The following is a 26,746-nucleotide window of genomic DNA, read 5'->3' as shown; positions in this document are numbered from 1 at the left end:
ACGAGATCCTTTCTTAACATTTTGTACATGAGTACATTTATGCCAGTTAGGTGTACAGAGTGAGACAGCAAAGGCACTCACAAAACATTGAACAAGTGTGCATATAATAACTTAGAACTGTAGAAGTAGGACTATATGAAAATGACATGGAACAAATGGTTTGAATAGAAAATATGGTTGAATAAAGTATAGTATTGCCCTGTCCAGCAAAGCGTACTGTGCATTTATGAAACTCCAAGTATTATGGGTGTTTTTGCAGGGAGATAAGAACTGTTCCTAAACTGGTTGTTGGCCATTCTGACACTGCTATACCTTCAGCAGAACCTGTGAGCAGGGTGAGTTGTGTCATGCAGGATCACGGCAGTCCTGTTTCTGCAGTGGGTTTTCTCTCTAGACTCAGTAAACGGGAGGAGAGCCCTAGATCGACCAAGCATGGTTCCCTGCTCTCTGTCGTGATCTCCTCTTCTGAATGGAGCTGTTGGTTTCTCTTAGTAATAATTTGCTGGAGAAAAACAGATTGCAGCTCCCCCCTCTTTAATCCCTCAGATGTAAAGATTGTTGGTAATACAATGTAGAAAGAGTTTAAATGAAACAGACATTAGAACAGAAATGCTTCTGCGGCCCGTTTACTGTTATGCTTTCTAGAAAAGGCTGCTACACAATATTTTTTAATCACTTCGCCACATAGTTAATAGAAGTTTTTGCTTTCAGTGAAGAGAATTTAATCGGGTTTTAATTTATTGTATAAATGAGATACATGGTTGATGTGTTTTGTAATTATATATGTTATAATGCTGAGAGCTATCACTGCTCAACCAACAAAAGGACTCTTGGGGGCTCTAATAAGAAGCTTTCTAACCGAAGACGCTGCTAAATCGATTCATCTGGAAATTTCCTCCGGGGCTGATGTGCCACGTGTTATGGGAGCGAAGGTGTGTGCTGGAGAATGGAGACAATCTCCATCTGTCACAACGCCTGTTGTTTTTTCCGTACCTTATGCAGGAATGAGAGGTGAGATACGGGGTTGGTGTAGCGATGACAACCAGGTTAACAATAGGGTAAACAAGCTAGTAAACAAGCAGGTAAACAAGCAGGCAAAGGAGAAAATAAATAACATACAACGGGTAAGAGCAGCGACTCTGCATGGAGGAAAATGGCAGGTTGTCATTTTGAGATAATAGAGGGAAAAGGCGCAATGCCATCGATTTCGTTGGGGGCATTTTGTGTCATGTGTGCACTACGTTTGGGTCAAGCCTGCTATACCCTATAAGTCAGCCTGACACTTTGATTGGCCACTTGAGCAGCTGACTGGGGCGTGGGACTTGGCCAGTCCTGATGTTTGCTGTTTGACTGGCTAATCCGAGGGCCAGGGTGCCTGAACACCAGCTAGGAGGGATTTTTAACGTTCTGAGCTCGAGGAAAAGCCAATGCCATCATTCTGATTCTGTGGGGCTGAATGGTTTCCGGAAGCCTGCACACTCAGCTCCCAGATAATGGAAAACTGTCAGGATTAATGCACAGCTCGTCTTTTACGTTCTCTCAGTGCCTTTGATTCCTCTGCACTGCATTTCGTACCTCCGTGGTTGGCTTGGAGCTGGGCACCATGGGGGGTGCAGTGGGGGCTCTGGACAGGTAGCTGCTTGGTGGACCACCCAGATCACATCATCGCCATTTCAGATAGGCTGTGACAGAAATGCTGTTGGACTTAGATGGAGTCACATTGCTTCCTGACAAAGACTCTAAAGATGCTAAACAAGTTGCTATTTATGGTATGAAACTGTAAGAGTCAAACAAGTGAAGCTCTGCCAGATGTTTATTTTCCTCGATGGTCCTAATTAAACCTGTAATTCACTGTGATCTCAGTCTTTTGCATGTCAAGCCTGCAGGAAGTACACAAGCTCTTAAGGGTTACCCCCACCCCCAACTATCAATTATGTTGGTGCGAACCATAAAAATTGTCTCCATTACATTTGTGACAAGAAAATAAATGCCTTTACATTATACAATGGCACATGAAGAACCATTAACACTTTGTTTTAAATCACACTCAGAGGCTGATTTAAAGCCCCTCTTCTGCTGGAATTAACTTGAGTGTAAAATGAACCTATCATTTGAAATTCATGCCTGACATGTCAGATTTGAGCAGCAATTTTTTAACGATTTCTAACAAACTGGTTAAATGAGAAGATCACAGAATAACCTCTGGACACTTCAGCTCGAACGTTTCGACCCTGCCACGCCAAAGATCCCATATCCCATAACATTGTGTATGTGTGTGTGTGTGTGTGTGGCTTATGTTCTTATTACATTATGGGGACCAAATGTTCCCCACATTGTAATAAAAACTTGTTATTCAGGTCCCCAGAAAGATCTGTGAATGCAATCTAAAAACTAAAAATGCCAAAAGTCTGGTTACTGATGGCTAACGTTAGGGCTGGGTAGGGGTTAAGGTCGTCATGTTGGTTTTAGAGTTTTCCCCATAGAAATAAATGGAGAGTCCCCACAAAGATATAATTACAATCCTGTGTGTATACGCCTGATCATGAGTGTGAAACCTAGCAGAAAATCCCATTACCTCGCTGCCATGCTGGTTTCATGGTAATCTCAGCCTTGACATCAGCCCTGATTTGAATTGCATCAGCCTGGTCTGAAGTGTATGTATGCCTGTGGTGTGGGGGGCAGTCACCGTGTGTGAGTGGTTAGAAGTGGCAGCGCTGGAGTCACACGGCATGTACCCTGTTCCCTCTCTCCTTCATTTTTATGATCGTCATCCTTTTCTTGACATGTGAACATGCACACGATTCTTGATGCAATGTCTAGTGATTAATCCTGTGTTAAGGCAGGATGGAAGCAAACAGTGTTTCTAAAGCCGCGTATCACCCTCTACCCTGAGCCTCTGATTCTGTGCAGTCCTGCTTCTCTGGCTACATGGCCTGTAGCACTCCTGGTGGGTGCATCTCCCCCACTTTCTGCTTTCTCCTTGGTGTACAGCGGAGGGGGCGTGTGGGGGAACCCTCAGGGGAACCACAGGCACCATCAGCAGCCCCCACTTCCCATCAGAGTATGAGAACAACGCTGACTGCACGTGGAGCATCCTGGCCGAACCGGGAGACACCATCGCACTGGTGTTCACTGACTTCCAGCTGGAGGACCGCTATGACTTCCTGGAGATCAGTGGAACAGAGGCTCCATCTATATGGTGAGTTACAACCTCAGCTGTGAATACAGCTCACACTGTCACTGTGATTACCCATATTGCTAACACTGACACTGCAAATACCCATATCGCTAACACTGACACTGCAAATACCCATATCGCTAACACTGACACTGCAAATACCCATACCGCTAACACTGACACTGTGAATACCCATATCGCTAACACTGACACTGCAAATACCCATATCGCTAACACTGACACTGCAAATACCCATACCGCTAACACTGACACTGGGCATACCTATACCGCTAACACTGACACTGTGAATACCCATACCGCTAACACTGACACTGCAAATACCCATATCGCTAACACTGACACTGTGAATACCCATACCATTAACACTGACACTGTGAATACCCATACCGCTAACACTGACACTGTGAATACCCATATCGCTAACACTGACACTGTGAATACCCATACCATTAACACTGACACTGGGTATACGCATACCGCTAACACTGACACTGTGAATACCCATATCGCTAACACTGACACTGCAAATACCCATACCGCTAACACTGACACTGGGCATACCTATACCGCTAACACTGACACTGTGAATACCCATACCGCTAACACTGACACTGGGAATACCCATACCGCTAACACTGACACTGGGAATACCAATACCGCTAACACTGACACTGTGGATACCCATACCATTAACACTGACACTGGGGATACGCATACCGCTAACACTGACACTGTGAATACCCATATCGCTAACACTGACACTGTGGATACCCATACCATTAACACTGACACTGGGGATACGCATACCGCTAACACTGACACTGGAGATATGCATACTGTAACACTGACACTGTGAATACCCATACCACTAACACTGACACTAGGAAAACCAATACTACTGACACTGACACTGGGAATACCCATACCGCTAACACTGTCACTGGGAGTACTGATACTGGGAATACTCATTCCATTAATACTAGGAATACCCATATTGCTAATATCGGGGTACTAGTAGCACTAACGCTGGTACCACAGTTATATGGATTGCCTGTTGATTTTTTGGGCCATAAAATTCTCTTTGTTGGTTCTGTAGTTTTTATGGCTGTTTCATCGCTGAGCTCGATAAATCTCTCTATTCAATCCATGTTGAGTCTCAATCTTAAACTATATATTTTTAGTATTTTGATGGTGATTTCTGTGTAATAAAATGCCAGCGCTGCCTGACACAGTGGATTAGACAGCCTGAATGCCAGTTTTCATCCACATGCTGCACTGTCACACACGGCGGTCGGCATATTTGAAGGATACTGAAAGAGTATTGTTATTTAGACTTTCAGTATGATTACTCCAAAATCCAAAAAGTACATCACAGACTCAGAGTCTCTGGTTCCTGTAACATCAGTTCCTGGTTTTATTTCACGTCCTGTACTAAATCCTTTCAGAAAACGATCTTTACCCATGGAGAACCACTTCGGGGAATTGTGACAACGTGCTTCAGGTCTGTCCCTAATTCACTGAGTATCCAAAGCTGCATCCCTGCAGCCTCCTAAATGGGCAAAGACACTGTTTGTTTGCATGTGTTTATATCGGGGAGTGGTGACATATGGACACCCCCCTGGGGCAGCAGCCCTGCATGTGAGCCACAAAAGCCTTAAATTCCATGAGGATGCAGATGTCAGGAATCATTGGATTTGGGAGGATGGCTGCTCTGTGGCCTGGCCGGACGGGACCTGCACGCCGCCATGGTGGACGGGACCTGCAGGCCACCATGGTGGCCTGGGACGGGACCTGCACGCTGCCATGGTGGACGGGACCTGCAGGCGGCCATGGCGGAGCCCCTGGCAGGGATGCCTCCAGTCGTGCATTAGCGGTATCGCCAAGTCGCACTCTTTATCCCCCCATCCCTCATTAGGAGGTTTGACGCAGGCGGGGGGAGGGGGCTAATCAATAAGCTGCATGTTATCAAGCGCTGAGGCGGGTCATTAAGCCCGTGTGCAAACAGCACCATGTCTGGGTCTCCCCAGTGCTTTCGATCACAGATCTGTGGTTTCATGATGCATGTTTAATGGGCTCCGTAGAATGAGCACCGCCTGTCACAAGGGACTCACCGAGTGTTTAGGGACATGATTTACGTGGTTCAGCTGTGTGTGTGTATCTATCTGTGTGTGTGTGTGTGTCTCTGTGTGTGTGTATCTATCTGTGTGTGTGTGTGTCTCGGTGTGTGTGTATCTATCTGTGTGTGTGTGTATCTATCTGTGTGTGTGTGTCTCTGTGTGTGTGTGTATCTATCTGTGTGTGTGTGTATCTATCTGTGTGTGTGTGTGTCTGTGTGTATCTATCTGTGTGTGTGTGTATCCGTCTGTGTGTGTATCTTTCTGTGTGTGTGTGTATCTATCTGTGTGTGTGTGTGTCTCTGTGTGTGTGTATCTATCTGTGTGTGTGTGTGTCTCTGTGTGTGTGTATCTATCTGTGTGTGTGTGTCTCTGTGTGTGTGTATCTATCTGTGTGTGTGTGTCTCTGTGTGTGTGTCTGTGTGTGTGTATCTATCTGTGTGTGTATGTCTCTGTGTGTGTATCCGTCTGTGTGTGTGTGTCTGTGTGTGTGTATCTATCTGTGTGTGTGTGTGTCTCTGTGTGTGTGTATTTATCTGTGTGTGTGTATCTATCTGTGTGTGTCTGTGTCTGTGTGTGTGTATCTATCTGTGTGTGTGTGTATCTATCTGTGTGTGTGTGTATCTATCTGTGTGTTTGTGTATCTATCTGTGTGTGTGTATCTATCTGTGTGTGTGTATCTATCTGTGTGTGTATCTGTCTGCATGTGTGTGTATCTATCTGTGTGTGTGTGCACATTTAAATATAGTACATAAGCAAGTCTGCCTGCTGTGATTATTTATATTTTTAAACCCTTAAATTGCTAAAAGAACAGCAGCAGCAAATTAACAAATAATTCGGATCTGCAGTTGCCATGAACTCCAGCTTTTGCGGTTCGAATCGCACCTGGGAGCTCTGTCTGGGAGATGCAGATGGATTGATGGATGGAGTGGTGGATAGATGAAAAAATAATCAGGTTGTAATGATGGATTTTGTGAAATTAGGCAGAAATCAGCAGTTTGTGAATTGCCATAAAATATATTATTCTGGTAATTTAACAAAGTAAGGTAATCTGTCTAACCTATTTAATGTAAATGAAGGCGCCAGAGTGACCTTCATTCTGATGAACATGGTCACAAACCTCAAATGTCTCGCTTTGGCCACTCATTGCTGTTCTGCTTCACCGCTAGAGTTGCTTTGGCCGTCACAAATGTTTGGCTGGAATCAGTTTAATAACCAATTTATCAAACTGTTGACAGATTGCCCTTTTCTGTGTTTCTGAACATCACAGCTCAGAACTGGGGAGGTTTGTTCATAGAGAAGAAGGCAATAAATTAGATTACCAATGGAGCCAATAAGCTACGATTGTTTATGCCAGACTGTTTCACACACCTTATTTAGATATGGTTTCTTATCAGTGTTTAACTCTCAATTAGAGATTATCATTTGAATCTGAGATATCACTATAACACTGTTATCATCTCTAGAGCAAAAAAGTTACCTGAATATGCTGTACTCAAGGTCTACAAACTACGACTGCATCCTGTCCAGTGTTTGGGAGTATGGAAATCTGTGAATTTCAGTGTGTGTGTGTGTGTGTGTGTGTAAGTGCACGTGTGAGAGTGTTTTAGTGTGTTTGTGAGTGTGTGTGTGTGAGTATGTGTGTGTGAGTACTTGTGTGTGAGTACTTGTGTGTGAGTGTGTGTGCGTGTGTGAGTACGTGTGCGTGTGTGTGTGAGTGCGTGTGTGTGTGTGTGTATGTGTGCGTGTGAGTACGTGTGCATGTGTGTGAGTGCGTGTGTGAGTACGTGTGTGCGTGTATGAGTATGTGTGTGTGTGTGTGAGCACGTGTGTGAGTATGTGTGTGTGTAAGTACGTGTGTTTGTGTGTGTGTGAGAGTGTGTCTGTATGTGTGTGCGTGTGTATGAGTATGTGTGTGTGTGTGAGTACGTGTGTGTGTGTCCATCATCTCACTGCCACATTAGACAGACCTGTAGCTGCTTAGAATCATGACCATATGCTGCCTTTACTTCAGTCCAAATGTTCTGCGTGTACGTATTTGTTGGAGGGGTTCTCTGTGTGTCTCATTGTAGCTCCATGTATCTATGTGTATCTCCGTGTATCTGTGCCTATCTGCCTTTGAGTGATTTGCCTTATTACAAGGCTTTCAAGACATCACTGAGGATGTAAAGTGATACCATCTTAAATACAGACAAAATGTTCATGACATTTACGTTCATGGACGTAACACACTCAGATGACAGCATGAAGCCATACATACAAAGATGAAAAATGATGATATAAAGTGACAGGGAAAAATGGACTGGGTCACATTAATTTCTTTATTTATGATGTTTGCACGATGGATGAGATAGAGAGAGGGCTTTGTGAGCAACAACCTGACTAAAGCCATCCCTTTGATTTATAGATTCATCCTAAGTGAGCTTAAGCACCAATCCAGTGATCCAGCCTGTATCAGTTCTGGGGGGGGGGGGGGGTATTACTTAGCTTCTGACCAGCTTAACAGCAGTCATCTGTATCTGAGATTTACTCTCCACCGCACTGTGGTTGCAGAGTTGCACCCATTTGCTTGTGGTAGGGAACGCCACATTCCAGTGCTGTACATCTGTGTTATTTATATTTTCAAGGTATTTTTATGGATCATGTGAACTGCTGTTACCCATAATTAAATGTTTATTTTCGAGCAGTCTGATTTACCGTGTGAAAGTCTCACTGCAAACTCTTAGCTACACTTGGCCATCTGCAAAGGAGACTAGATGATGCTATGAAATGAATGAAAAAGAATGAAACAAAATGAAACAAAGGAATCATGGAAGTACAGCATTAAAGAAATGAAAGACGTCATTCACAAAAATCTACAGTGTGGAATATTTAATTTATATGAACTATAAATCATTATGGATTTTCAGAGATCCCAACTCCAGCTGTCATCTCTGTGAGGTTATATCTTTTTTTAATTGAGTTCAGATGCACTCTGGGATGTTCTTAAGTATTGTCAAGCTGTTTCCTGGCCATAGAATTGAATTTTCCCATGACATTAAGCATCTCAACGACACTTTCAATTTCCAGAGTGATATCCATGTGGTTATGTGTCTTCCTTCCTGCATCCTGCGTGCCTGCAGTCCTCTAAATTGATGCTGACACTGGGTCACTCCTCTCCTGTGAAAACAAATAAATTCATCTGTAAAAATGAGCTCGTATTCACAGGTGACCGTGTTCTGCCACGTTCTGGGATTATCAGCAATCAACACTTCATCTGCTTTGTACAAATATGCACAGGACAGGGCAATAATTGAGTTTAACTTGCAAGAGAGTGTAGACAGGGAGGGGTGAATGTGAAAGCCCCCACTCCCTTTCGTTTGGGGGAGAAACCAGCGGGACCTGGATGGATAAACTGGAATGACATCAAAGGGAAAGCTGGGGGGTGGGGGAAGGAGGGGTAGGGTTTGAGGTCAGCAGGGCAGCCCTATCAATGTGTGGGGTGATGTGTAACCCCACATGAATAGCTGCTCATTCAGGGGCAAGCCAGCCAAGAGCCAGGATGTGGGGCATTGGGTCTATGGTCTTAATTTTGGTTTTCATGGGGTGTTTCTCAAATATGTGTTCTTGACTATACTTGTGTTCTTGAGTACATCATCTTCCATTGCCAAAGACCAGTTCCAATACTAAGAACAGAATCACAGAGGACGGTAAAAAATCCCCATATGTCATTCTTACCTCTCTCCCAATATCAAAGATACATCAGTTGCATCCTCACTAAACGAGACCAATCCCATGATTCATTGTGTTCAAGTTCGTTCTTGGGAGGCAAGTTGCCAAGACCACAGCTATGATCTTTGTGTTCTTAGTATGGAGAAACACCTATAGTGTTGGGTGTACGAGGGCAGACTAGTTTTGTCCAAGTCCAGGGGTGATAAGTGCTGGATAAGTCAGCCGTAGGCAGGCTATTGTGGATACGTTAGAAGAACCATAAAGGAGGGCACTTCTGGTGTGGGTGATGGTGAGCAGTGGGGTCCGCGTCCCCCTGCGGGTCTCACCAGTGCCCGAAGCCATGGGTGCCTCACCGATTCACCGATTAGAGCTGGCTGATTGACTGCAGTTACTTCACTTTATCAAACAACAGCAGCATATTCTCACACAAAATGTGCTTCATCCATCCATTTTCCAGCCGCATATCCAGCATCAGGGGACCGGATGGATTTTTATATGATCTTCCCAAGCCAAAAGTCAGAGCAGGATTTGTAGAGCTACAAAACACTCATATTTTTGTTCTTTCTATTCTTTAAGTACTAAAGCCACCAAGTCGTCTTTTCATCCAAAGGTTTTCTATAAGTACTTATTGGATCGGTGCCGGTATGATGTGGGATCAGGGGGTGAGGCAGGCCGCGACCTGAGCAGCGTGCAATCAAATGCGTTTAATGATGTGAAATATCACAGCCGGGACACACAGGGGCAGCATTAAAACACAATCACAAGCTGATTACAATGGATGTCATATGCTCTGATGTGATATTATCACAGTGACAGCGTATGAATGATTAATGGCATCTCTGGACCGGAGCAGGCGTCTCGGATGATAGGCACCGGCACAGACTTCCTGGGTGAGCCGCTCGTTCAGCAACGCCGGGCTTTTTCTTATCAAAGGCAGAAATAGCACATTAGCCCTGCTGTAAGGGCAGCTTATTCTTTGTTTTCAGCACGAGGGACAAGATGATATCTGACAAAGTTTGAGCACTAATTTTATGCATGAGCGCTTTGAAATGCATCCCTGCCCTCTCACAGGGGGCTCTTAGCATGCAGTGGCTGCTGCTTCCGCCCCGGCTTATTGCTTACATGTGTAGCTGGGTCGGGGTTTAGCGAAGTGAAAGTGATTAGTTGCCATTGTAGAAACACCACAGCACAACAACTTTTAGCCCACATGTGACACAGCAGGGGGCAGCTAGTTCAGCACCCAGGGAGCAGTGCTTAGGGGTGGTACAGTACCTTAGCGGTGCCTTTGCTGGTCAGCGATTCAAATCAACCAAGTACTCTTCTCTAACTGGTAGGCAACCACTGCCCCTGTGGCCGGGTGGGATGCGGGGTGGGGGGGTGTTACATTGTACACTGTGTTGCTCCTGGGATGGACAGGCATCCCCTGCTGCCCAGGATAGCCCAACATGACCTTGACCAGGATTAACTAGGCTAGAATATGCATGGATGGATGGATGGATGTTTGTTTGACTTGCTAGCTGATTACTTATATTTAAGCATTTGGATGACAATTTGAGGATTTCACCTTAAATATTGCAATGATGCAATACAGGGTCAGAATAGCGGGGGGGGGGGGGAGGGGGGTGTGGCTCAGGCCACCCTTGTTTCACCTCTGATGGAGATCTTCATTAACAGACAGAACCATTCCAGTGTTCACACTGTGTTTTCTCAAACCTTACAGTGCTTGAGAGACATATAAAATGTTTGGATAGATATCTATATTTGTTTGATGAAATGCTAAGCTAGCTATCCTCTGTTTGCATGTGCTCCCAGCTTGTGATTGGTCGAATCTCTATGGCCCTTTTCAGGCTGTAATGCAGGGGGGGGGGGTGCGGGGGGTGTAGGGGAATGTGCGTAAATGTTGCTGTAGAGCTGTTTTGCCACCGCAGTGTCGAGAGGGTGGAAGACTGGATGCTAGGCTCTGTGCAGGTCTCTGATGTAGATCCAAGCGGCTGGTTTTATCATCCTTTTGTGGCGCGGTACATAAACACAAGGGCACATCTGTGACATCTGGGCTGTGGGGGGGGGGGCATGCCAGTCATACCCATTTGAATTTCCAGACACAGGTGTGCTTAGTGGCTCTGAGGGGCCAGTGTGCAGATTGGCAGATGGTTAGCTTTCAGGTGTGAGATGCAGAGGGCGTGCAAGGAAGGAGGGTAAGGAGAGCAGGTAAAGAGGGTGGGTAAGGAAGGCAGGCAAGGAGAGCGGGTAGAGAAGGGGGGTGAGGATGGCGGGTAGAGAAGGCGGGTAAGGAGAGCGGGTAAAGAGGGTGGGTAAGGAAGGCAGGCAAGGAGAGCGGGTAGAGAAGGGGGGTAAGGAGAGCGGGTAGAGAAGGTGGATAAGAATGGCTGGTAGAGAAGGTGGGTAAGGAGAGCGGGTAGAGAAAACGGGTAAGGAGAGCGGGTAGAGAAGGTGGGTAAGGAGAGTGGGTAGAGAAAACGGGTAAGGAGAGCGGGTAGAGAAGGGGGGTGAGGATGGCGAGCAGAGAAGGCGGGTAAGGAGAGCGGGTAGAGAAGGTGGGTTAGGATGGCGGGTAGAGAAAACGGGTAAGGAGAGCGGGTAGAGAAGGTGGGTAAGGAGAGTGGGTAGAGAAGGTGGGTAAGGATGGCGGGTAGAGAAGTTGGGTAAGGAGAGCGGGTAGAGAAAACGGGTAAGGAGAGCGGGTAGAGAAGGGGGGTGAGGATGGCGAGCAGAGAAGGCGGGTAAGGAGAGCGGGTAGAGAAGGTGGGTAAGGATGGCGAGCAGAGAAGGCGGGTAAGAATGGCGGGTAGAGAAGGCGGGTAAGAATGGTGGGTAGAGAAGGCGGGTAAGGATGGCGGGTAGGGAAGGCGGATAAGAATGGCGGGTAGAGAAAGCGGGTAAGGAGAGTGGGTAGAGAAGGTGGGTAAGGATGGCAGGTAGAGAAGGTGGGTAAGGAGAGTGGGTAGAGAAGGTGGGTAAGGATGGCAGGTAGAGAAGTTGGGTAAGGAGAGTGGGTAGAGAAGGCGGGTAAGGATCGTGGGTAGAGAAGGCGGGTAAGGATGGCGGGTAGAGAAGTTGGGTAAGGAGAGCGGGTAGAGAAGGCGGGTAAGAATGGCGGGTAGAGAAGGCGGGTAAGAATGGCGGGTAGAGAAGGCGGGTAAGAATGGTGGGTAGAGAAGGCGGGTAGAGAAGGCGGATAAGAATGGCGGGTAGAGAAAGCGGGTAAGGAGAGTGGGTAGAGAAGGTGGGTAAGGATGGCAGGTAGAGAAGTTGGGTAAGGAGAGTGGGTAGAGAAAGCGGGTAAGGAGAGCGGGTAGAGAAGGTGGGTAAGGATGGCGGGCAGAGAAGGTGGGTAAGGATGGCAGGTAGAGAAGTTGGGTAAGGAGAGCGGGTAGAGAAGGCGGGTAAGGAGAGTGGGTAGAGAAGATTGAATGTATACTGCGCTGAATGAAATGCATTTGTGTCTGTGTCTTGCTGTCTCTCTGGCTGGCATAGCCAACAATGGCTGCACATAGCCCGTCTGATTCTGATCCCAGCACCCAGGTTTATTAGCTCAAGGTAAAGAGAAGAAGAGGATGACAAAATCAAAATTTTAGGACCTGCTGGATCACTGCTGCTCCAAAGCTCACAGAGCCTGTGCCTCTCTCCCTCTCTCCCTCCTTTTCTGTCTCTCACCCTCGCTCCGCCTCTCTCTGTCTCCTTCCCTCCCTGTTTCTGTCTCCCTCCCTTCCTCTGCTTGTGGGGGGGGGCTTCCAGTCTCAGTGGGTCCTGACCCCAAACTCTCCCCTCTGTTATTGGTCTCCGGCATGATCACTGGTCCCCAGGTTTGTGCAGCGAGAAGCAGGCAGTAGGAGGTAGGATTGACTCAGTCTCTTCTTCCCAGTGGTGTGTCACTCGTGCTGTAAGAGGCTACAGTAGGATATCTATCTATCTATCTATCTATCTATCTATCTATCTATCTATCTATCTATCATCTATCTATCTATCTATCTATCTATCTATCTATCATCTATCTATCTATCTATCTATCTATCTATCTATCTATCTATCTATCTATCATCTTCATTCACTTCCCATGCAGTGTCCATGCAGCATGCCGGATGCTGCCTCCCCAGACTGTAAGGTGAACAGCATCAGCGGGCTTGTGTTTGCATGGTGGTGCAGATGGACATGATTCTCCTAGGATAGGAGGACTCAGTGTTGTTGGTTGGAACACCCAAAGGGCATTTCCTTCATGTCTCTTTAAACAGCATTTGGAGTCATTTTTAACAACCTATGGCCTTCAAATATCACAGGTTGGGATTTTACTGTAGTTGTAGAGATACGCACAAAAAAGTAAATATACTAAAATACTGATCAATTTGCTTCCAGTGCGCTCTGTCTTTAACATCATCCCTCTGCCCATGGGTAGCACTGACCGTTGGGCATGGAGTTTATTTTTTTGTGTGTTCTAAGTAAATGCCAGCCTTGTCGAAATTCATAAAAAATTCAACATACATATTTTCCCTTAAACAACTACCATGTGTGCAATTTTGTGAAAGACACAGATTCTATTTTATATAAAAATATTTCATTCTATAAGGACATGGGAAATGAGAGAGGGAATTGAAGGTGAATTGAAAATGGGGGGATGGGGGCTTTTTTCCAGGCGAAAGGTAGGATAAATCCCAGAAGTGTGAGGTGTTGCCAAGGGTGGCAGACAGACATAGAACCCATGTATGGAGTTGGATCTGTCCCCCCGGAGCACTGTATGGGTGTCACGGGTCCTTCGCAGCACCGGCCCGGAACACCGTCTCCTGGGCCGCCATCAGAGCCGCTCCTGAACACTGATTTTATAATTACTGCCGCTGTGCAATTTATACTGCTTAGGAATGATATTGATATATCAATGGCTCCTTTATTTACCATTTTTCAGAACACAAAATGGGTTATTTCTTGATTATTGTTCATCAATATATAATTATTTTTGTGTCTTGCTCTGTTGATTATTTAGATTTTCAGATATGCACCTTTCCTCGTTCAAAGCAAGTCACATTGAAAGGACAGAAATGATCCTGGGAGAGATATCACAGCCTTGCTAGGTTTGAGAATAACTCCTCTAATACAAAGCTGATGTTGATCTGCATTTTAATTTTGGCAATAGGTGATACTTTACAATATCAAAGAACGTCACTGTCTGAAATCCACTGAATGGAGTATGTACCTTTTTCTGCCTCCTAACTTATTCAAGCACCCCCCCCCCCCCCCAGCTTCGCAAAACTTTCCAGATGTGAGAAACTGAGAAGCATGGCCCTCCCGTCGATGGGAGGAATCTTGTTGTGAAATGAAAAAGCGCCTGAACTGCAATTAAGGCATTAATGGCAAATTGACATTTGATAAACTTTTGTTGAGCTATTTAGCAGGCAGAAAATACAGCTTTTGAGGATTGAGGTTCAATTTTCTTCATATCGATGGCTGTTCCTTTTAGACAGAGTGAGGATTATGGTTATTGTCTCGGGAGTGGTGTTTCAGAGTGTGTATTTGATTATCGATACCCTCGGTGAGTAAGAAAGGCCCCGCCATTGATTCAAGAGGAACATGGTGATCTGACGTGGGGCTTTGGGAGCTGCGAACTGCTGCAAAGTCAGGGCGTCCGAAACACAGAGACCCTCCACTTCAGGCCTGCTCCCCAAACTGCCTCTTTTTTTACTGACTTCATCAGCCCTGGAGGGCAAGGCCTCCTCTACTTACGACCAGCTACCTGGCATTTTCCTACCCGCAGCTCGTACACTCGCAGACGTCCCCTCATCCCTTACGTCTGAGCACGCCAGGTGCTTTAAAAATAATGGCTTTTCTCACTTTAACCGGATGTCAGGATGCAGTGAGCAATAAACATGCTCATTTCATTGCCGAGCCCTCTGGTCAAAGTGAAGATCCTGTGCTTTGATCTCTGCGACACGGGATCCATGATTCCATAGAATCGGGAGACTCTGGCAGCCCGGATTAAAATCAAACAAATGAAGGAGATCATCTCGAAGAGCATTGGAGAACACAACCCACAAGTTCACCATCACGCAAATATTGTTTGCAGCCAGCTCTGGCTATTTCTCTGTACACAGTCAACAGGGATAAATGGCTGGGATGCGACACGAAAGGATGATGCAGCTCTTGTTACCACATGGTTTTCGGTCTCAAAAAGACATTTTTCAGTCTCTGAGCTCTGAATCACCCCCCAGTTTCATATGGCGACTGATGGTTTAACAACCACAATAAGTTTATATTTAAATATATAAAATTTTAAGGACTGTCAGCATTAGCATGCTAAATGGCTTCATATTAATCGCAAGTTAATTCATTGCTGACAATCTTATTATGTGCAATATATCAGTAGCACATAAGCAGCAGAAATGTGGCTTGATAACCGAAGCTCTATATGTTATTTTACTATAGAGCATATATCATGTGTGTGATGCACTAAGAGCTATCAGAATCAGGATGACCAGGTAAACTTTAACTTTAAATGGCTTTAATGTGCTGACATGACAGACTTAATATATCTTACAAAAATATATGATTATCTTATACTGAAATATGACCCATAATGCATATCTGTAACCCACAATAAACCATTTTTACGCATATTTAAACATATTTAAATATTTAAAAATGTGACTTTCGGCTTTAATGCATTAAAAATGTGCATTTATTCCACATGGTAATGTCCCTCATATAATATTCATGTCTGATGGAGGGTGACAGTCACATCTCGACGCCTTGTCTGCTATTGAACAGAACTCCTTCGTCGCTTTAGACAATTTGTGAGGTATTATTCAAAAGCGGGGGACACCTGACGGATGTTCAACAAAAGATAGATGAGGTCAAGTTTCTAAAACAACAATATTTTTAAATAATTTTATATATTTTAAAAATTGTATATGTATAATTTATGGGACATTCACAGAGTCATGTAAGACTTAAAGTACTTCTCTGAATTCACCAACATGCATCACCCATAAAAAATTAAACAGATTAAAAGTAACTTTGAGTGCTTTAATGGTGAGAGGAATCAGTATTGTTTACTGCCCATCAGTGAATGGATAGCACTTCGATGTCTCCAACAACCGAAACGCAAGTGGCTGCTGCATCCACACAGTCTGTTTAATGAACCACCGCTCGCTCGCTCGCACCCTTACTTCCATCATGCACTGGGTCCATCTCCGGGACACCAGCTATTTATTCATCCCAGAAAAGGTACGAGTACTACCGCCACCATCAGAGTCCACATGGGAAGCTGTTATGGCTCGTACTGTACGCGCCCGGAACGCAGACAAACAGGCAGGAATCCAGGGATCAGGAACACGGGCTTTAATGGCAGCACAAAGCATGCAACGAAACAACGTCAATGACCGGACTGGGGAAACAAACGGAAACGCGGACTAAATACAATGAACTAATGACAACAATCAGAAACAGCTGTAAAACACTGGGATTCCTTCCACATGAGGTTAACGAGGGGGCGTGGCACATGAGAGGAGCGGACGATCGGGGCATGACAGGAAGCATTTGATTCACCAAGACCACAGAGGGGTGGCCTGCCTGCCAAAAGGTGAAAAGTCACCCTGGCATGGAGATGGGGTGACAACGTATTTAGACGTCGGCAGCTGACGAGGGGGTCCCTCCCACCCACCCTCCCACCCATGCCTGGAATGGTGTGTGGTTATCGGACAATGGAGGTGAGTCAGCATTGGGAGGCGCTGTGCTCCAAGCTGCCCCCCTGCCACGGATCACCTCCTGTGACATAATCACTACAGCGAATAGTGAACATTTGCTGACTTCTGATTACTTCTGGTGTTTGGTTTGATAACATAACATTTACAGGTGTGACAATGCCAAATATGAAGCTAATCGCCACATTATAGGAATGAAAAGAAGACAGAATAGAAAAAAAACTGAAGCAGAATGACTTCAACAAAGTGTCAAACATATTATCCAGGAAAATGAATCGCGTCTTGTGACTGAAGGTGATTGTTTGCACAAACAAGCGCTGTGGAAAAGAAAAGCAGTACGGTCACGTTTGAATGAGAAAGTAGTAACTCACATTTGCAACGTTTTACAGGAGGTAGTTAATCTTAAGGTTTGATTGTAACCACAATAAACAATAATACCACAATAAACCAGTAATGTGAGTTTTTTTCTCTGTATAAGCAAGAGAAATTAAGTTATAGTGAGCAGGAGGCATAAGGGAGCCCTGTGGCAGGGGGGCACCGGCAAGGGGCCATTGCAGCCTGGCGGGGGGAGCAGGAAGCTGACAGCACCGAGCCTGATAGGGCCTGTAGTGGTCCTACTGCCGATCAGAACCCCAAAATGCAGAATACAGATTCACATTATGAAAGCAGGTCCTGTGAGTAGAGATGTAGGATACATTAAAAGATCTGTAATTTAAATATAAACCAATCAATACATGAAACAGGAACTGTGGACGGCAGAAAATAACGTGCATCTGCTGTTAAAATGGATATTTATTTGTGAGCATATACATTGTGATCTGTGAGAAACTGTGGTGTGTTTTTGCATGAGAATGTCAGAAAATTGACTTTGATGGCACCATACCCTCGATTCAGTGCTGAATTTGAAGCAACTTTCCTTGTTTAGAATCTAGAGCTAAGTTGCTATATTTATTTTAGCCAAAAGACTGTACACTCCATTTTGAAAGCAATCCATCAAGGTTTAAAAAAAAATCTGTTGGAAATTTTTCACTGTTCTGTTGGCGCGCGGCATTGATCAATGTCCCACGTTTTGGAAGCCTGCTTCTATTAAGGGATCCCTGGAGCTTTCTGGCTATGAAACTTTTTCTAAAAGCAAATATCTAAATTTTGAGTATGGGCAGCATGAAATAAAGGTGGCATAAAGGTGGCATACAGGTGGCATAAAGGTGGCATACAGGTGGCATAAAGGTGGCATACAGGTGGCATAAAGGTGGCATACAGGTGGCATAAAGGTGGCATACAGGTGGCATACAGGTGGCATACAGGTGGCATAAAGGTGGCATACAGGTGGCATAAAGGTGGCATAAAGGTGGCATAAAGGTGGCATAAAGGTGGCATACAGGTGGCATAAAGGTGGCATAAAGGTGGCATACAGGTGGCATACAGGTGGCATACAGGTGGCATAAAGGTGGCATACAGGTGGCATAAAGGTGGCATAAAGGTGGCATAAAGGTGGCATACAGGTGGCATAAAGGTGGCATACAGGTGGCATAAAGGTGGCATAAAGGTGGCATAAAGGTGGCATAAAGGTGGCATACAGGTGGCATAAAGGTGGCATAAAGGTGGCATACAGGTGGCATACAGGTGGCATACAGGTGGCATACAGGTGGCATAAAGGTGGCATACAGGTGGCATAAAGGTGGCATACAGGTGGCATAAAGGTGGCATAAAGGTGGCATAAAGGTGGCATACAGGTGGCATAAAGGTGGCATACAGGTGGCATAAAGGTGGCATAAAGGTGGCATACAGGTGGCATACAGGTGGCATACAGGTGGCATAAAGGTGGCATACAGGTGGCATACAGGTGGCATAAAGGTGGCATACAGGTGGCATACAGGTGGCATAAAGGTGGCATAAAGGTGGCATACAGGTGGCATACAGGTGGCATAAAGGTGGCATACAGGTGGCATACAGGTGGCATAAAGGTGGCATACAGGTGGCATACAGGTGGCATACAGGTGGCATAAAGGTGGCATACAGGTGGCATACAGGTGGCAGTGCCAATGCGGCCACCTGTGCTTCTGACTGTGCAGACGGGAGGGAAGTCATTAACATTTTCTGATGTTGTTTTTGGTATGCATTTTATAAACAGGCTTGCACGGTGCCTTGCTGTTCATGCTTGTTGCCTTACACCTCTTGGGTTGATGGTTCGAATCTCCAGTATGTGTGGCTGTGTTGCAGTTAGCCCTGTGTTTTGTGAACTATCTCTAGCAGAACAAAGACATGCAGTTAGGGTAATTGGCATCTTTAATTTACTTATAGTGTATTATCATGTCTGTGTGTGTGTGTGTGTGTGTGAGAGAGAGAGAGAGAGAGAGAGAGAGAGAGAGAGAGAGAGAGAGTGTCTGTACCCTATAACTGGCATCCTCGACTGGCATCCCATCCAGCGTGTACCTCTGCCCTATGCTGTCTGGGTTAGGCTCCAACAGCCGAGCTAATGTGGTAACAAGGTCTAGTAATTACAATGACTGTGAAAGAACTGGGCATCATTTTAGACTTAGACAATCAGACAGGTTCATTTAATGCCATAAATATGTTATATAAGGAGTCTATAACTGCATATGCAATATATATGTAGGTCCTTTATTTGTAGGGAATGAAATATTTATGGCTTGTAATAGCTCTGAAAAAGCTCATAGTTCCTTTGGATCAGTGGTGTTGTAATCTCCACCCATGTTTGATGTTTCTGTCTATCTAGGGGGATTAAGAGTGCCAAGGTATATTATTGCTGTGAAAATAAATGTCACAATATTTATGTCACCTTTAACATCTTATCCTCAGGTGTCAATATAAAGTGGACTTACAGCAAACACAGTTGATTTCTGACTCTCTGGAGGTGAAGTTGATTGAACAGGAGCCGTGAGGTTAGGACTTTGATGAAATGCACATAACTCAGCTCAAGCCCCAAATCCTGCTCTGAGTTCATAGTCCCACCACACAGACCTGTGTCCGTGTCGGGGGGGGGGGGGGGGAATACAAGTGAGTAGTGTCTTCAGCGCCATCCAGTGGATAATAATTGTCACTGTCAAGTGATGGCACTGCCTGTGAGGATCTCCATAAATCTCTAAGGTCCCAAAGCTTGCAATTATGCATTCTGTGCGAATGATTGTTTGAGTGCAGTGCCATGGAAACCACTGCATTTGCCCTCCAAGTGTTCATATAAAGGCAGTCCAGTGCTACTTAAACAATATGAACCCTGACACTATTACATTGGTTACATCTACCAGTCACACAGCCCCTTGTAATGGGAAAAACATAGTTTGAAAAGAACACTTGCTTTCAGAAGGAGTGATATGTTGCCTCAGATACTGTATGAGGAAATTCTGTTAGTCTGAATACTGGATAGGGTGTTGCCCGGTTTCATGCAGAAAAACAGTTTTGTGTTTGCTAAGGCAGTCAGGGTTTTATATGAAGTAGAGGCCATTAAAAAAGTAGGTACAGGAAAATATCTTCTCAGCATCCTGAAGGGACACCGGAAGTACAATGGAGTTCGAATGGGCAACGGCCTTGGAACAGAGCCTTGGGGTACAATATTGGGCAATGAGATGGTGAATTCCTGCAGGAGACACGATAAATGGACCAGCACCAGAAAAGGAATCCTTGGACCGGCCAGGAGTGGTGATTTGACAGCAGCAGGGAGAACGACTGACCCTGTGGAGATCTGACATGGACTGAGATTCCAGTTAGTAATGAGGGGGTTGGGCAGGATTAGGAGGGAAAAGGGTTTAAAGGAAAAAGGGGGGGGGTCAAACTAAGAGAGCTTGTTCTTTAGGTCTGAGGTGTATGAAAATGCGAGAGATATTCTGGAAAATAAACACAAAGAGGAGGAGCACTAACACACAGTAAAAGAAGCGGCGTGTCGGTGGTGCGAACAGCAGACCCTAAGTGAACAGCACACCCCAACTGAATAGCAGACCCTAATTAAAAAGCACACCCTAAGTGAAGGGCAGACCCTAAGAGAACAGTAGACCCTAAGTGAACAGCACACCCTCATATCACGGAGATGGCAGTGTGGATCACCGCTGGGTGGCTGTGGGTTGTTCCTTGTTGCATTTTGCGACATTGGATATGCATGTGTTCAGGTGGTAATTGGATTGACCCATTGGGTTTGGGGCGCCTCCTAGAGACAGGTCCTGAAAAAGCACTGTGCGTAATTTCGGCTGCGGTGCCATCCAATCGCTTGCCATGCATGTGCTGGGGGCCCCTCGGGGGCCCCTTTTGGTCACAGACATGTTGACTACACTCACTGTAGTCCTCACAGTGAGGGGCTGGGGGGGGGGGGGTGAGTCACCGCAGTGTGTAGGTGCAGTGGTAGGGGCAATCACACCGAGCTGCTGATTTGCAGGTGTTGTGAGTCAGAAGCGATCATCTCGGCCTGGGACCTGGACTGATAAGCTGTGTGATCGCTTTATAGACACCCTTATGCTTAGTTCTTGATGCTTTGGTCATCAATCATCCAACTGGACCGCCTCTGGCAGTCCCCACCCAGGCTCCTGGAACTGAAACTCTGCCTGGAGGCCTCCAGTGATCCACTGCTTTAAATGGACAACACATCTGGCCTCAGTCTGCACATCTGTAATCTACTGATGCCTCTCCTGCTTTTTGAACTAGTTTCCTGAAACATGGGGGTCATAGAGAGAACCAGTGCCTCCTGATAACACTAAAGGTATGAAGACCATTATGGTATTTTACTGTGTCCTGTGAATCCTCTCTTCCCAGTCCTCTGTGCTTCCTGGCATCACTACGATTGAATAAAATGTTTCCTCATATTACCGTTTAACGAAACGGTGGGAGGCCTGGAGCACTAGTTTACATTAATGGAGGACCCCCTCACAGCCGTAACAGCATGAACGTTAATCATAATGAGAGTGCGGGAATTACACAGACGCGCTGCAGCCGAAGCTTCATTTACGCGCATGCTTGAGATTTTATAAATAATGCATGAATTTTGCCAGCAAGCATGTTAATATTTTAAATATGCTTGTTAGACTTGGCTAATCACACAGCCTTTTCTTGGGTGGGTGGAATTTGACTTCTTGTTTTGAGTAGTAACTGGATAGAAATAAAAAATTGTTTAGAAGAGATAGAGAGACCAGAGTTACAGGACAAAAAGGAGAGAATTTAATGCGTTTTTTTTTACATTTATTAAAACGTGCCTGTTGTTTATTTTTACATAGCAAGGGCTCTGTCTTCTTTTCAGTGTGGTCTTTCCTGACATCCTGACAGACCACGGCAAGAGAAAAATGGCAAACTCTTTCTGTGTGGGGGAACACATCCTTCTGTAATCTGGTAAAATGACACTCAGACACATTTGACCATGTGCTTTGGTGGAAAGAGATCTTTGGAACTGCTGCCTTCTCTACCGCTCCAGGCTGACTTGACTAACCCTAACCCTAACCTAACCCCTAACCCTGCGCCTCCTTTCCAGCTACCCTAACCCTAATCCTGCAACCCCTCCCCTGTCGCTCCAGGCTGACTGGTATGAACCTGCCTTCACCTGTCATAAGCAGCAAGAACTGGCTGAGGCTCCACTTCACGTCCGACAGCAACCATCGACGGAAAGGCTTCAGTGCCCAGTACCAAGGTAAGGGTGGCAGGGTGCCCCCTGTTCGCTCCCATGGGCATCTTGTTTTATATATTTTTATTACATTTGTCTTTACTTATCTGCTGTTTTAAAATGTGCACTTAAATAGTGCTGGGTGATACAGAAAGTAAATATAAAGGCTATTATTTGTGCACTACTTTGCAGTAGTATTTTGGTTTTCTGTTCTCCTCTGTTGGTAACAGTCAACATGTTCATATCTGAAAAACCAACTACCTCACTAAGAGGCAAAAACCCTCAATCTGCTTGAATAGTTTTAACATATATCTCTCTGTTGAAGCCTAAGTAGCCCAGGAACACATAATTCCCTTGATTTAGAAAGTGTGTTTAAAAGCATCCTTTGGCTGAATACATCTGCTGGCCGTATTCGAAGATGGCAGAAACGCTACAGTCCCATATTATACTGTAATGACGAAATGGCTTGGTGACCGGGGTACGTAGTAATCATATTTATCACACGCCTGCGTACAGCAAGGCCGCAGCCTAAATGCTAATGCCAACATGCCGAATCATTCCCATTACGAGCTTAAACACGGCAGTCAGAGTTCATCTTGCCGTGTACCTGCTCTCTGCCGGCATCTACGTCACAGTTTCCCAGAAATCCATCAATCCCGATTGGTGCTCCCCTCAACTGTGCTAAAACGAGAAAATTCCAAATGATAGCAGCGACCAAATTGCCCCTAGTCGATGCAGGGGTAGATGACTGGTCTGGAGAGCTGCCCGCTGGGAGCAGAGTCACGGCGCGTGAGCTGATTGTGTAGGCAAAACCGTTTAGAGCCGGTCCCTCGTTGCCCGGGAGCCGGCGACTGCGCCATAATCGCCGTCGAGGGATCCAAATTCCAGGTCCTCATTCCTACTGGCCGCCCGTGGGCGGCTCTCAAAAGGAGAGATTGCCTGGCTAATGTGGCCTCTGAGGATGTTCAGGAATCAGCGCCTTCTGCCAGCTGCCATTATTTCACTGACATTTCTACCACTCGGATGCAAAGAGGAAGAGTGAAACCATGTCATCTGATTACTGTACTTTACATGCTAATATGCTAATTGCATGAGCCAATTGAAATTCGCTTTCCTTCTTTTCCCGACAGTAAAAAAGGCCATCGAGCTGAAGTCTAGGGGTGTCAAAATGCTTCCAAACAAAGACACAAGCCACAAAAATGCAGTCTGTAAGTATTGTTTCTCTGCCCTGCCAGAATTGGCATGTTAAATCAGATCGAGGTCCAGAAGGCTGTTTTGTAGGCCTCCGTGAGACTACACATGACAGCCTTAAGGGCTTCAGAATTGCATTGCTGAATGGAGCCACGCTTAATGCACTGATGCCGGCATCCTACTTTCATGATTACAGGCAGTCCCCAGGTTACGAACGAGATCTGTTCCCTAAGACTGTCTTTCAGTTGAATTTATGTAACTTTAGGTAAGTTGGAAAATTAATAGTATAGTACAAAATAATAATAATTATACAGAAATAATAAAAGTAACTACATATGGTACTGTATCTCATGCTGATGAAACACTGAAGCCATGCAATGTTTTCACGAGCGTCACAAACTAATGCATGCGTTCACTATTATGAACCATTGTATTTAATCTGAATTTTTAATATAACAGGCTTTATGGCAGTTCATAAGTCGGGCGTTCTTAACCCGAGGGCTGTCTGTAGTTTTGAGTTTTGTTCCCTTTCAGATGTTGCCGTTTGTGCCGTGTGACTGTAGCACAGGCAGGGTGTTTAGATACCAGAGACACGGAGCTTGTACTGCAGCTCTAAAGTATTCAGTATTCACCCATTTTTCGCTTTTAACTAATTTCAGCTTTTAGTTATGAATTAGTATTAAATATTCATAGTATTCACTTGTTTGCATTAATAATTTTTTATAGCTCCCAAACGGTCTGTGTATAATACATGTTGGGGGGGTGGGGGGTGAAATTTCAGGTTCCTGCTCCACAACACATTAGAGCGTGTTAATAATTTGTGGCATGCCACGCTCCATGAAGCGTGCGCCATTACATGGGGCACGCCGGAGCAGCCTTTCATCGGGGAGCATTTCAAGCTTCAGCCTCGCTAATGCACAATTTGTTATATTTACGCTTCAGAATCTGCAGTCACTGGTATTAATGATGTTTGTTTATGAAGGACGATGTTCCCTTCCTACTCATTCCCGGAAAACCTGCCAATGGTAATGAGGTCCAGTAGCTCATGTCCTCTCCCAGAAATCCAAACTATCTTGATGAACGCCTTTACAGAGAATCCCAATGATCCAGACTATCTTGATGAACGCCTTTACAGAGAATCCCAATGATCCAGACTATCTTGATGAACGCCTTTACAGAGAATCCCAATGATCCAGACTATCTTGATGAACGCCTTTACAGAGAATCCCAATGATCCAGACTATCTTGATGAACGCCTTTTGAAGAGTATCCCAATGATCCAGACTATCTTGATGAACATCTATGCAGAGTGTCCCAATGATCCAGAGTATCCTGATGAACGGTTATGCTGAGCATCCGAATTATCCAGAGTATCCTGATGAACGCCTATCTGGAACATCCCAATGATCCTAAGTATTCCAATGAATGCGTGTCTGGAGTACCCCGATCTATGGCAATCCGGAGTACCCCAATGAACGGCAATCCAGAGTATTCTGATGAACTGCCATCTGGAGTATCTCAATAAATCCTACCCAGTGTATCCTGATGAATGGCTATTTGAAGTACCCTGATAAATGGTAATATGGAGTACCCCATTGAAGGACTATCCAAAGTATGCCAGTCATTCGGAATATTCCGAAGAATGGCTATCCGAGTTACTAACAGCCAAGATACTGCGTCAGCTAAAGCATTACCCATTACGACATGGATGTCGGCATGGTACTACTTGGTCAGCTAATTTCATAGTATACATCCACATAATCTGTGCTTGAAATATTGCTATTCAATCCAGGGATGAACACAGCCTTATTGGGGAGGAGCTGAAAAACAGCAAATCAGAAAAAAGGACATTGTCCTTCATCACGGTGCATAACAAAAATCCCGTCTGTCATGATGAGGGGTGATTTCCGCACCTCCGGTGGAAGAGCTCAGGGAGATGTGCGTTTCAGCCGGAAAGCATCTTCTCTAGCTCGCAGACGCCACTAGCACACCTCTTCGACAGCCTTAAAAGAAAGATTCATTTCACTTTGATTTGAATTTTTTTTGTAATTTTGCATTAATGTCTCCTGTAAACCAATCCCATGCTCTTTTTGGATTTATTTGAAGGCACCATTGCGAGAGCCCTTAAACACAGGAATGAGCATGCTTTATTAATGAATGCTATGTCCTGGAATTATTGGCTGTACATCAAGCACCCTAACAGTGATGGAAATGTGACCTAAACCCCCTCCAGGGATCGAAACACATGTTTACCTGCGTGATCTCTAAGAGAGGATCCCAGTGTGTGTGTGTGTGTGTGGGGAGGGGGGTGAACCTGTCACGGCTGGAATGTGGTAGAATCATGGTTCACAAATGTTTTATGCCCCCCCAAGCTTGACCCCGGAATTTCCCATCACTCTCCAGCTGGGCTTCTTACATACTGGTGTCTGATTCTGTGTCATGCCAACACATAAAATCTGTACCCAAGCTCTGAACGATCTCCATACATACACACCAGTCAGATCTCCACCAAGCATATGCCCTATCATTAGCGTGGTGCTGCTACAGATCATTAAAGCTCCGTATCTTCTTAAATTGAGGGAAAAGATTTAACCCTAAAATGTCATGTCCATTTTTTTAAATAGCGAGGCCTATAGATCTGGTGTTTTAATTGTAGATCCATCCATTCATTTTCTGAAACCGCTTAATCCCAACTGGGGTCGCCGGGGGTACTGGAGCTGATCCCAGGAACAATGGGCGCAGATGGGAACCAACCATGGGCAGTCGCCAACACACCGCAGTTGTAATTGTAGATGCTTTTGTTTTTCACTAACCATCCCAGAGCTTGTTAGCAGATGAAATGAGGATTTATTTCATTGCAGTTTTCATTGGGACAAGCTGGTCTTTCACTTGTACTGTCTGTCCTCATCATCTTCTGTACTGTCTGTTATAATTGTGTGTAGGTCTGTACTGTCTGTTATCATTGTGTGTAGGTCTGTACTGTTGTGTTCATAGTCTGTATTGTCTGTCCTTGTCATCATCTCTACTGTCTGTCCTCATCATCTTCTGTACTGTCTGTTATAATTGTGTGTAGGTCTGTACCGTCTGTTATCATTGTGTGTACTGCTTGTCCTCGCTAGAAATGACTGTCAGGGTCTGTACTGTCTGTTGTGTTCATTGTCCGTATTGTCTGTCCTTGTCATCATCTCTACTGTCTGTCATCGCCTGTACTTCTTGTACTGTCTGTTGT

At 45.2% G+C, this 26,746-nt stretch overlaps 1 protein-coding gene across 3 annotated transcripts in view; it reads left to right on the top strand.

The window, feature by feature from the left end:
• Positions 1 to 26,746, top strand: part of csmd1a (CUB and Sushi multiple domains 1a) — a 332,617-nt gene that overhangs the window by 194,177 nt on the left and 111,694 nt on the right. For all 3 annotated transcript variants that reach the window (XM_023829137.2, XM_072709329.1, XM_072709330.1), the window contains 3 exons: positions 2,992 to 3,199; positions 22,241 to 22,353; positions 23,457 to 23,534. In XM_023829137.2, the coding sequence (XP_023684905.2) occupies positions 2,992 to 3,199; positions 22,241 to 22,353; positions 23,457 to 23,534 (399 nt within the window). The remainder of the gene's footprint in view (positions 1 to 2,991; positions 3,200 to 22,240; positions 22,354 to 23,456; positions 23,535 to 26,746) is intronic.

This window comes from Paramormyrops kingsleyae, chromosome 3 (genome assembly GCF_048594095.1).
Source record: "Paramormyrops kingsleyae isolate MSU_618 chromosome 3, PKINGS_0.4, whole genome shotgun sequence".
Taxonomy (NCBI): domain Eukaryota; kingdom Metazoa; phylum Chordata; class Actinopteri; order Osteoglossiformes; family Mormyridae; genus Paramormyrops; species Paramormyrops kingsleyae.
This window is presented reverse-complemented; position numbering and strand designations above follow the sequence as displayed.